The sequence below is a fragment of the Frankliniella occidentalis genome, unplaced genomic scaffold (assembly GCF_000697945.3).
Source record: "Frankliniella occidentalis isolate FOCC.00 unplaced genomic scaffold, Focc_3.1 Scaffold69, whole genome shotgun sequence".
Classification (NCBI taxonomy): Eukaryota; Metazoa; Arthropoda; class Insecta; order Thysanoptera; family Thripidae; genus Frankliniella; species Frankliniella occidentalis.
Genome location: NW_026267199.1, coordinates 788,036 through 799,568, shown reverse-complemented (window position 1 = coordinate 799,568; position 11,533 = coordinate 788,036). Strand labels below are relative to the sequence as shown.

Here is an 11,533-nt window from a genome sequence, read left to right as displayed (position 1 = left end):
CCGGTTCCCCGAACCGGCCGTCGAGGTACCGCATGTCCGCTAACGTCCATCCTGACCCTTGGGCCCAGACCATGTCCGCTAACGTCCATACGCCGTCGTCCTGCTCCAACGGCTAGAGGAAGCAAAGGGAGTGGCAGAGAGTCAGTCGGGCGGTACTGTCCAGCGTGCCTGTCCACTCCACACACAGGCCAGGATGGAGACAAGGGGCGAGCGCCGGGCGAGCTGCCCCTGCTTACTTTTCTATTTCATTTTTTCCCCCGATGCGGTTGAGATCGATATCGCAGGTCAGCGGGTCACGGCCCCCCGACTTGCCCGCCTACTGGAAACTTGTCAGCGACAGCCCGCCAGCGACATTCATTGACATGCTGAGATGGCGTTCGACCGGCGCAGACCGGCGCTCGCCCGACTGACTACGGCCGGCGGTGATGACCAGCACCATTACGGGGCGCTTTTGGCGCGGCGGGACGGGAGCGTCGCGGTGACAATGGCACGTGGGCCGGCGGGCGGCGCGGGCGGGACTCTCTCTCTCCCGTCACACGTGACGAGCGCGACAGGCGCGTGCGAGCGCACCCACTACACAGGGCAGCAGCTGCAGCAGCCCGCTCATGAGCTTGCTCAAGATGCGGCCGAGCCGAGTGATTGCGCCACACCGTATCCGGCAATACATCGGCGATGTGTGCTGTTGTTGCAGGCGGCAGCAGGAGCAGCAGCAGCAGCAGCAGCCGCCGCACTCCCCCGCGCCCAGCGGCGGGCGCCGGCTCTCCCGCAGCGGCCGCCCCCAGCAGGGCCGCCCCCGCCAGCGCGGCGCGTCCATTTCGCCGGCCGCCCCCGGCGGCCCCGGCACGCCCGCGCCGTCACCCGCGGCGGCGGCGGCAGCGGCGGCCAACGCCAAGGCGGCGGCGGCGGTAGCGGCCGCGGCCAGCGCCTCAGCCGCCGGCCACGCCGGCTCCGTCACCAGCGCGCCCCCCTCGGCAGCGGCGGCGCCGCCGGGGACGCTGCGCAGGGGCCGCTCGCTCGACGTCATCTGCGAGGAGGTCCTGGGGGAGGCGCCCCAGCTCACCAACCCGGTGAGGCGCCGGCGCTCCGAGCTCATCCCGCGGGCCAGGCTCATCCCCAGGAGGGCGGCCTCCGAGACCAGGTCAGTCACAACTTCATATCTAGCAGGTTTAGCCCGGCCACGCGCCGCTTGAGCGAGGGCCGTGATGGGGGCGGCTAGACGTGAGTTCGAAGTTTGCCGGTCGGTGCTGCGTTCCGATACACCCCCCCCCCCTTCCCTAGCAACGCCATCCGTCTGGGCGCCGCGTACCCACCCAGAGGCACCCGCCCGGCCACAAGATAAACTTCCGCTATCGGTAATTTCCCCTCTGCCTCTGCAGCACGAACCTCCCAAAAACCACTTGCTAAGAGCCCCATCACAGCCAAGTGCTTCGACGGTTGGAAACCACCACTGAGCTGCAACTCGGACGGGCAAGTCCAAGCGACCCGAGGATCAGTATAGGGAAAATAAGAGGAATAAACTCACTCCTCCGAAATCAAATGACATTCCCCGGTCGATCGACCGCGCCGTCGGCTCGCCACCCCGTGTTTCATTCCTCCCCTGCCCTCTTTCCCCATCATAGAACGAATTCGGAGTAATCCCTCCCTCCCCCCTTTCCCCCTACTTGCGCCTGATTGGTTGATGATTGGATGTCAGACTGAATTATTGCTTCTCTGACGAAAGTTTTCAACTCGAGAGCGGAGTGAGTCGCCTCGCTGTGTATCTCTGTCTGGAGTGCTCCTGGAGACCCAGCCACTAGCCCAGACTCCAGGTTTCCTCCTCTCCGGAGGGCTCCGCCGACGTCAAATCCAATTTTCCGTAGTCCATTGTATATTGTTATTACTTCCGGGACCCGTCCCGTGGCGCGGCGGTCGAGCTGCGGACGGGGAGGATGGGGAGGGCTCTCTCCAAACATGTCACCCGGACCGGACGGCGACCGCACCGAATGGCGACCAATGGCGACCGCACCGAAGGGCGACCGGCGACCGCCGGAGAAGTTCGGAGACCATCTAAGTGACAAGGGCGAGGACAGTGGGAAGGGAGGAAGGAGGGGGCGGGGGTAAAAGGGGTGAGCAAAGGAATTAGTGCGCAGCGGGATACGGATCTCCGGGGGCCAGCATGGGACCGACCGAGCCTAGTTCCACCCAGCACCACGCTGCCGCGGCGACACTTATTGTTTTGCGAAATTAGAATCATTTTTCGAGAGGGGCGTTGGGAGCCGCGCTCCACTCACATCGCGCGGTGACAATCCCCAGGCCGGGCCGGGACGGGACGTTTACGAGCCGGGACACAATGGGCAGGAGCGGCGCAGCGCGGCCCGGCGCAGCCGCGGGGCAGCGTCTTAATGCGTCATTGTCACTCCCGTCGGCGACCGACAGCGATCACCCGCGACTCGCCCCGCCCCGCCCCCCGCCCCGCCACACGCACGCACCCACGCCGCGCGCAGCTCCAGCCGAGCAGGCGCGTGACGGCGCAGTTCTCAGAGCATTTCATCGCTCACCATCGCGCACGACGCCCGCGACCCGCTTTTCACTTACACCCGCCGAACTTCTCATGGCCACAGGGCCAGCAGCCGGTGCCTGCCGCCGCTGGAGGACGCCGAGCCCCGCCCGGGGCCGCCGGGGCCGCCGGGGGTGCGGCGCTGCCAGTCCGTGCGCTCCGAGGAGGGCGGCGGCCGCGGCGGTGGCGTGTGGGGCGCGAGCTACTGGCGGCCAGCGTCCGCGACCGCGGCGCGCCGCTCCAACTCGTTGTGCTGCTCGCCCGTCACACGGTAAGTCCCGGGCCGAGACCGCCGTCGTCGTGAGCCCCACAGTCAGCCGGCTCAACGTCCTTTCTTGCTTTGCAGCACCCCGTCCAGCTACGGCCCCGCGGCCCACGGGCCCGGCGCGCCTCGACGGTCGCAGTCGGTCCGCGAGCACTACGCCCCCGATGGCCTCCACTCCAGCAGCCAGCGCTGCTCGCGGTCCAACTCGTACCGCTGCCCCGCGCCCTCGCCCTTCAGGGACCCCGTGAAGACCGACGAGGAGGAGCAGCAGCCCCCGGCCGAGTCCCAGGCGTCCGCGGCAGCGGCGGCGGCGGCAGCAGCGGCAGTAGCAGCGGCAGCGGTTGGCTCAGCAGCCATGACGCGACGCCCACAGGTAAGGACTCCACTCCACTCCTCACTTGCCAGTTATTGATTATCACTGGGGAGGACTGAGGAGCGTGGCGAGGGGAAGGCACAACAAAGCAAATAGCTTCATACAAAAACCAGAGCATAAAGGCAGCCTAGTTTGAAGTAGTTTTGCGATAGTAGGTCATAAAGTTGGGGGCGGAACGTGACGGAAAGCACAGCAAAGCACTCATGTATTCATATCACGTGTAGAAATCGGGATGGAGAATGCCTTTTTGGCTTTGTGCAATAATAGTTCTGTTAAAATGAAGATTTCTGGTTTGATGTGTTCCCAAGTCATGACAAGTGCTTTGCTTCTTGTACGTTCTGATAAGAATTATGCTCATCGTTATCATCGGTCACATTGTTTTAGGTCCTGCGGGTGACAGACTCCGCGACCACCAGCAGCACCAGCCGCAGGCAACTCAGCCAGCCCGCGGCGGTTAGCCCACCCCTGGTCAGCCCGCCTCTGAGCCCGAGCCCCGAGGCCAGCCCGCAGCCAGCCGACAGCCCCCTCGGCAGCCCGCGGCCCGGCAGCCCCGCCAGCCCCGCCAGCGAGCACCACCGCACTTTCGTAAGCACACCGACGCCGCGAGTGAGATGACCACAGGTGAAAATGGGCCTAAAATGGCACACTAATACTCCCCCGCTCTCCAGGTCTCCCAATCCTCGGTGACGCTGCGCGGGGTGCCCGTCTACGACGAGTACCTATGCGCCGACCACCGCTGGGTGCGGCCCGTGGCTCCCCTCCGGCCCCGCTCCGAGAGCACGACCAGCACGACGGCGGAGAGCGAGGAGGACAGCGCCGGCACGGGTGCCACGGCGGGGAGCAGCAGTAGCAGCTGCGGCAGCAGCTACGTCACGTGGACCAAGAGCAGCCTGCGCAGCAAGCAGTGGCAGATGCTGCACAGCCCGTCCGCCTCAGGACGCAGGGGCGCGGAGGCCCCGGCGCAGCCCGCGGCCAGCCGCATCCTCAAGGACGAGCTGGTGGAGACGGGCGGCGAGGAGGGCTGCGTCGCGGTGCTCGCGCCCTGCCCGGGCCCCGCAGCGCCGGCCTCACCCGCCGTCAGCCTGCTCACGCTGGCGCCCAAGTCGGACGGGAGGCCACCGCCGGCACGCACCAGGTCGGACGCGCAGCGCCACCAGCGCCACCACAGCGAGTTCGACGGCCTGTTGCAGTACCTGCAGGACTACCGCCACGGCCTGCGGGAGCTCCTCGTCAACAACAACGTAGTCATCATCGAGCCCGTCCGTGCGTCGCAGGCCAAGCGGCACTCTGCTGAGCTCCGCGACGACAGGCGGGCGCACAGCGCCCCCGGCGAGGACCACCGCGGCGACAAGGCCTGCAGGTAAGAACGAGCAGCTGCGCCACAGTGAGTTGAGTTACCCACGCCACCCAGCTCCCTCCGACCCACGACGACCCTCTGCTTGTCCACCAGGATCACGGGTGCCATCGTCAAGTCTCCCGAGAAGGACAGCGGCACCGGGACGCACACCGCGCACGCGGGTCGAGGCTCCAACAGCAACAACACCCTGCCCCGGTCGCAGAAGCCGCATCAGCCCATACTACGCCGCCAGTTCTTCTACCAGGACCTCCTGCTCAAGATCAACAAGGAGCTAGTGGACGCCGAGCTGCCGGACCCCGACACGGTGAGCACTCACACCCACACCCACCCAAAAGGCGAAGTAAATTGCATCAGGAGAATGCAACGTACTTCTTGTGTAGGGTGCAAATCTATTTGACCTAACACCTTTATCCTCCTTTCAGGTGCGCAACGCTCGGAAGGTCTTCGAGCGGGCGGCACCGCTGGGCGTCGGCAAGGCGGGCCTCGGGTTGTCCGGACTGTCCGGCCTGTCCCACTCGCACTCGGGCCTCGACAAGCGCATGTGCTGGACAGACTCGGGCAGCCTGTCCTCGGGCGTGAGCAGCGACCTGTCGTGCTGCGACCTGTCCTGCGACACGGACCACCACCACCTGCGGAGCCTGCGCAGCCTGCGCAGCACGGGCACGTGCTCGAGCGGCAGCCTGAGCCTCAGCCAGCAGGAGGTGTTCAGCAGCGGCGACGAGTCCGAGGCCGACCAGCCGCACCCCAAAGCGCCGCGCACCGCCGCGGCCGCGCCGCCACCGCCGGTCCCAGCCGAGGCGGCCGCCCTCAGCGCCGACGGCAACCCCGTGTCGGAGGACGTGCTGCAGAAGATCCGCGCCTGCGGCACCACCGTCACGTACTTCGGCGGCCAGGTCATCGCGTGCAGCGGCGCGGGTCCCGTGCGCAGCCCCATGACCATGGCCATCATGGAGGAGATCCGGCGCAGCGCGCGGCCCATCATGCTGGGTGGACCCCTGGGCGTCAGCCTGGGCGCGTCGCTCGGGGCGTCACTGGGTATCAAGTTCAGGCTCGTCAAGAGCAACAGCTGCGGGTCGCGCCTCGAGCTCGCGGGGCAGACGGTGGGCGGCGGCGGCCGCTGGCCCAGGCCGGCCCGGAGCCACGCGGCGCCAACCACCCCCGCGGCCAGCATGGCCTCCACGGCCAGCACGACCTCCACGGCATCCGCGGCCAGCACGACATCCACGGCCTCCGCGGCCACGCCCGCCCCCACGCCAACGGAAGCGCCAGCGCCCGCCGTCAACTTCCCCATGGCGAACAGGAACCGGCAAGTCGAGGAGCAGGTCGTGTCCGTTGACATCGGGGACTCCCTAACCGACTCGCTCAGCAGCGAAGACGCGCGGAACAGCAGCACGACGACGGCGAGCAGCTGCGGCGCTGGCGAGGGCGTCAACACCAGCCCGCACGACGAGTCGCCAACGGTCGACGTCAAGGAGTTTGTAAACGCGCGGAACGCCGAACTGAGGAAGAGCGATGCGCGGAACGGGCCGGTGAGGAACGGCGACCTGCGCAAGACGGAGGTCAAGAGGAACGGTGGATCGGAAGACAAGGAGAACAGACCCGTCGTCGGCATCACCTCCTGGAAGATGAACGGGAAGGACATCAAGACCCTCGAAGACCTGCGCAGGCCCTCCGTACCGCCCATCCCCCTGCCAGCGGTGCCGCAGCAGCAGGACAAATTCGGCACTATGGAGTTCGAGGAGTTCCAGTTCATCGAGTAATAGTCATTAAACTAATTAAGAATTACTCAGCTGTCTAGTTGTTGCGGCCGGGACGGCGGGGTCAGTCCGCTGTGGGAGTGCACACCGGTGCTGGACAAAAGGCCGCATTTAGCTTTAACGAAAAGTAAATAACTGCGATAAAATATTATGTAATTTACTTCGGAACCTACTTTTGTAATGTTTGGGTTGAGATGTCACGAAAGCTACTGGTAATGTGCACCAAAAAATGCATTGACGTATGATTTAGATAAATTCAATAAATGAGTATAATTGCAGACGCAGCGTAAATCAATCTTGGAACTAAAGATCAGTCTCATCTGAGTGCGTCACCTCCGTGACAGGACTCTGCCGCGCGTTGGGCCGCCTACCTCCCGGGCGCCTGGCTGGCGCTGGGCTCAGCGTCACTCACCGCTCCCGGCCGGGACCGGCCCCACCCTGGCCGGCTGCTCCGTCGAGGACCCCGTCGAGGACTCGGGGGTCGGCGGCTCGTTCTTCTTGTCGGCGGTGGAGGTCGAGGTCGAGGAAGAATGCCGCAGTGGCGCATGGCTCTGCAACAAACACACGGGCGGTCGGGCGTTATGCAAACCAAAGTACGCAACCAAGCAGTTTGGATAAAAGATCTTATATTTTTCAGATAAAAATACACGTATACGAATCGCATGCCCCTGGAAGTTATCAAAAACTATCGGAAAAAATATAAAATCTATCCGGCAAACTTTCTTTAATGGTGCTTTTGTTTCTTTTGGGGATATGTTGCGGTAGGTGTGTGCGTGAATAATATCCTGTGTAGCGATCAACTGGTCTGTGGTCTACCATCTGGTCTAGGAGTGTCCCGAAAAAAAGAGTGTTTCAATTGTTGGTCTACCCTTTCAACTGGTCCACCTTTTCAAACAAATGGTCCACCCCTTTAACTGGCCTACCCTTGCATCGTACTTTTCATTATGTACCTGTGTACTGGCCCCTGGTGTACCGGGTGATTCAGAGCACGCGCCGCCGTGTTGCGGGTTTGCCTATCCTCGACTCGGCGGGCGCACAGGTGAGAGGTGAGGAGGGGACCCCTCACCTCCTCACCTCTCACCCGTGCGCCCGCCGAGTCGAGGATAGGCAAACCCGCAACACGGCGGCGCGTGCTCTGAATCACCCGGTACTTAGGTAAATTGGAGTATGGAACACTTTGTCGGCCAACTGAAATAAAACTTTCGCTCGAAAGATCGAAGCGCCCAAAGCTGGGGTTGTGGCGAGCGGGGGCGGGACGGTGCAAGCGGGGCCTGCTGCTGGTGGTTTGGGCAGCTTGGGTCCCGAGCTCCGGGCAAACAAAATCCTCTTCGCTCCCTACCGCCGCCGCCGCCGTCGTCACCGCGTTACCGTCACCGCGCCTCCACCGCCTTCCCACCCACCGGCAGCCACGGCAAAGGAAAATAACGACAGAGGGGCAGAAAGAAACAGTGGATAATCACCATAGCACTGTTTCGTTCGGTTGAAAATGTAAAGTACAGGGGCGCAGGTTTAGGCAAGCGGCCCCTGCAATCACGCTATGTCGATACGAGGCTGACTGGAACCTACTCGGAACGCTGTGGATGATTTACCAAGATAACGACGCGTTGATATAGCACGGCAAAAATGTTACCCCACGGAAATATTGCGGCTACAATGAGGGCACTCTTTCTGGACAGACCCCAGACCGACACGGTAGAAACTATGTTTTTATTTTTAAGAAGAAGGGGAAACTTTCAGGAGCTCCCATAATTGGAGGAAGAAGCTCCTCAGATTTTGAGGAAGTCTATTCAAAAATCAAAAATGAGAAAAACTCCCACATTTTTGAGGAGATTTCCCCAAAATATGAGTTGTCCCTTTTTCCTCAAAATATCATCAGGGCATTGTTTTTAACGTGGGCATATCGGCTATTACCGGTACTACGCGCGGAACTGCGGGACGTGTGAAAAGTAGTACGTGGGTCAATACACACACACACACACTTGCGCGCGCACACACGCACACAGTTAAGTATCTTGCACGCTATGATCTAAGCGCTGGTATTGACCCGCGAGCAAACAGGTGGCGGAGGCTCGGCTCTGTTACACTCTCGGTCGCTCTCAGTGTTACACTGTTCTGGCCGCTCGATGTAGGAGTCTCTGTCCCTCTCGTACTATGCGGACACCTCCTCAAGACTCGCGCGCAGCCGGCCTTTTTGCCTTGTTCTTCGTTCCCACTTTACAAAATTAATTCCCTAATCTTAGAAGGGAAGGGGGAGTGAGGATAGCGGAGAAGGGAGGGAGGGGTGCGAAGAAGAGAGGAAAAGGGAGGAGCCGAGAGGGGGGGCGGCGATATTTGGCCCCAGCAGTCATGCTAATTCCTCCGATTCATTTTCACTAAGAGCAGGGGGGCGTAAAGGGGAGAGCAGAGAGAAAGAGAGAGAGACAGAGCGAGAGAGAGAGAGACAGAGATAAAGAGGGCCATCCCCAGTCTGACCGAGCGGAATAGAACTCCACCTAATTGCCAATTTGCGCGTATATGAAATGCATGAAATTTCGCGCGAGTGTGAGCGGCGACATGATATGCCGTGTAGCGAGTGAAAGAGACCTGCCTATTAAAGTCGGTGCTTGTCGCGACCCATGGAGAAGCAGTCGACAGGACGACCAGGCTTTACGTAGTATTTTTTTTTAGACCGTGCGAATTACTCTGCAGATGCGGCGCCTGTTTGGGCGCTGCTGCAACGTTTAAATTGGCCCAAATTGCCTGGCCTAATTTTTCATCTGAACGGAGCGATCGCTTCTCACAAAACACGCCAATCTAAAAGAGAAAATAAAACCCTCGCGCTCCCTCTCGCACTCCCCGCTAGGCCCCTCCCCGCGCGGCGTGGGCTCGGAAACAATAAGGGGATGATGAAAATGATTCACTCTCCCGACACGCCCCCCAACATCAACTTTTGTTATATCTTTTCGAAGCCGGGCCGGGAGAAAATAAAAATATATCTTTTCACGGCCCGCGCTTGCTCCCGCCCGACATTCTGATGACCAGACTATAATAATCTTTCGTTGTTGATGGAAATGTGGCGCCGTCGTTTGGTTCACGGGCCAGCGCGGCCAACGTAGCATTAAATTAAAACGACCGAGGACAGGGCTCGCTTTAGCATTATTCAGCATTCTACCTCACGACACCACGCTTATTTAGACCTCACAGGTTTTCTCCCCTCCTTACATTACTTTCCCACTAAAGTCATTGGTCTACGGTGACGCGCGCGTGCTCACCCACAGTGAGATCCTCCTCGATCCTCCTGAATTTACGACATATTTTGTAATTTACTATTATTCATGCATTCTTGCTGGCCGGTGAATTCCAAGTCGATGCGGGTGGATACGTACAGCCGTATAGCTAGTAATTTTACCATTTTGAATTTGTAATTTTACGACACGCTTCATGGAAAACCTACAACCATTTTTCACGCTGCCCTCAGCAGCTGCCGGACACAGTGAGGTCCGGGCGGGGACCGGGGGCCGGGAGAAGGGGGTGGGGGCTTGAACAGCCCCTTAGCGCACGACACCCCCCTCAGCAGGTGATAATGGCAAAGAAAATCCACCCAAAAAAAAACTCACCACACTGTGCGCCCTGCTGGCCCTGCTCGCCCGCAGTTTGTGCAGCGCTACGGGAGGCCGGGGACGTGAGGGTCGAGCAGGCGGAGAGCACGCCTCACCGGCACCGTGAGGGACGGGCGGCCCGAGCCCCCTCCCACTCCCCCGTTTTCACTCCTCGAGACTGGCCCTGGACCCCCCTGGAAGTGGCCGTGGGGTCATCAGTGGATTGGGGCCGGGGTTAGGGAGGGCACGTGACGCTATCACACGACCCGCTGCGTTGATGGACTGCTGCAGGCTCGTCGGGGGCGAGGTAAGTAGGTGTCTGGCCTCAAGAAGAACGGGTCCGTCCAGAGGTCCACGATGACGCACCCAGGCCTAGGCGAACCCGAGGCACCCAGGGCGCGCCTGCATCGCCTCCGGAGGAGCAATAGGAGCAATAGTATGGCCTGCAGAAGCCAAGCGAGTCGGGGAGCTCGTCAGGTCGTTAGCTGCCATGGGGAGAGGAGAGGGAAACAGGCGAGGTGACGGGCGGCCTCACCACAGCATGTAAACCGTTCTTGCCCGCCTCCATCCCCCGCAGTTGGCGGGCGGGGCACGTCTTGTCCGGGTGGGGGGTGAGCGACGACGCCCCGGGATGAGGTTGTCGCGCTGCAGCTAGTACTCCGAAGAGATAACGGCCGACAGTCGGCGCCAAAAACTCGTAAATTCTGGCGGGGCGCGCGGCGGGGCTGAGCCGAGCGATCGAGCGGGAGGAGCACATGCTTGAGAACCGACGGTCCCGTGGGGATGAGAGCGGGTTGACCTCGACAGTGCGGCGTTCGCAATTTTCGGTTATTTATTCCGCCAGCCCTCAAGAAGCATACTGCCTCTGTGCATTATGCGGTATTTTATCTAAAGTTTCGCCTCCCTCGGCCGTTGCTGCCGCAGTGCCTCGCGCTTCACATCGGTCCAGCGGACAGGCTCCGGGAGCTCCAGCCGCGCTGCAGACTTGGCCATTTACCCGTGCAATTTTCCGAACCGCTGGGCGTTGCTAGCCCCCCCCCCCCCCCCTCTCTCCCTCCCCTCCCCCCCCCCTCCGCTCCCTTTTCCCTTCGCGCCCCTCCCGAGGCTGGAGCAGAAGGGCGACGCGGGGCGCCGAGGGGGGAGAGAGGTTTCCGGCAATAAGCGAGCATGTGCCCCCCATACCCCTTCCTGTTTACCACTCGCAAGCCTTCCGTCGAAAGCCGCATGCCCGGCGCGCAACTTTTGGCGCATATCGTTAACTTGTCCTCGTCGTCGGTGCAGCGTTGCGCTGCGAGGGGAAGGGGGAGGGGTGAGTACCAAGCACGCCCTCCAACAACTGCCCGCCACCCGGTCCACATGCATCCCTCAGGGGGACACGCCGGGGCGCACAGAGAAGTAAAATGGGTCAACAGCGCGGGCCTCAGTGGGGCAGCGGGCGAGCGGCCGGGCGCAGAACCACCCCAAGCTCCTCCGCTGTAAACAGTTTGCAAGTCATATGAGCAGCACGCATCTCACCCCGTAGTATTGCAGGCACGTTGTTGTGCGAGGCGGGCCGGCAGAGCCGGGCTGCGCAAACTTTGCCCCTTCTTTCCGCAAATCCCAGTGAGGCGGCACCCCCTTCCCCTCAGTGGAGAGAGAGCGAGAGGGAGGGAGAGGGAGAGAGGGAG

General features: G+C 61.7%; 1 protein-coding gene across 1 annotated transcript; it reads left to right on the top strand.

Moving 5' to 3' along the window:
- The first annotated feature begins 695 nt into the window (after window positions 1-695).
- On the top strand, window positions 696-6,566 carry LOC113203893 (uncharacterized). The gene is made up of 7 exons (XM_052268441.1): window positions 696-1,138; window positions 2,601-2,807; window positions 2,883-3,174; window positions 3,559-3,759; window positions 3,843-4,534; window positions 4,625-4,835; window positions 4,954-6,566. The coding sequence occupies exons 3-7, from the start codon at window positions 3,157-3,159 to the stop codon at window positions 6,289-6,291; spliced, it is 2,460 nt and encodes an 819-aa protein (XP_052124401.1). The 5' UTR covers window positions 696-1,138; window positions 2,601-2,807; window positions 2,883-3,156; the 3' UTR covers window positions 6,292-6,566.
- The last annotated feature ends 4,967 nt before the right edge of the window (window positions 6,567-11,533 follow it).

Bases quoted from the DNA above. Each gene is read 5' to 3' on its own strand.
- LOC113203893 (XM_052268441.1), top strand. The intron at 3,760-3,842 runs GTAAGCACACCG...CCCGCTCTCCAG, and splicing joins GCGAGCACCACCGCACTTTC to GTCTCCCAATCCTCGGTGAC. The intron at 4,535-4,624 runs GTAAGAACGAGC...CTTGTCCACCAG, and splicing joins CGCGGCGACAAGGCCTGCAG to GATCACGGGTGCCATCGTCA.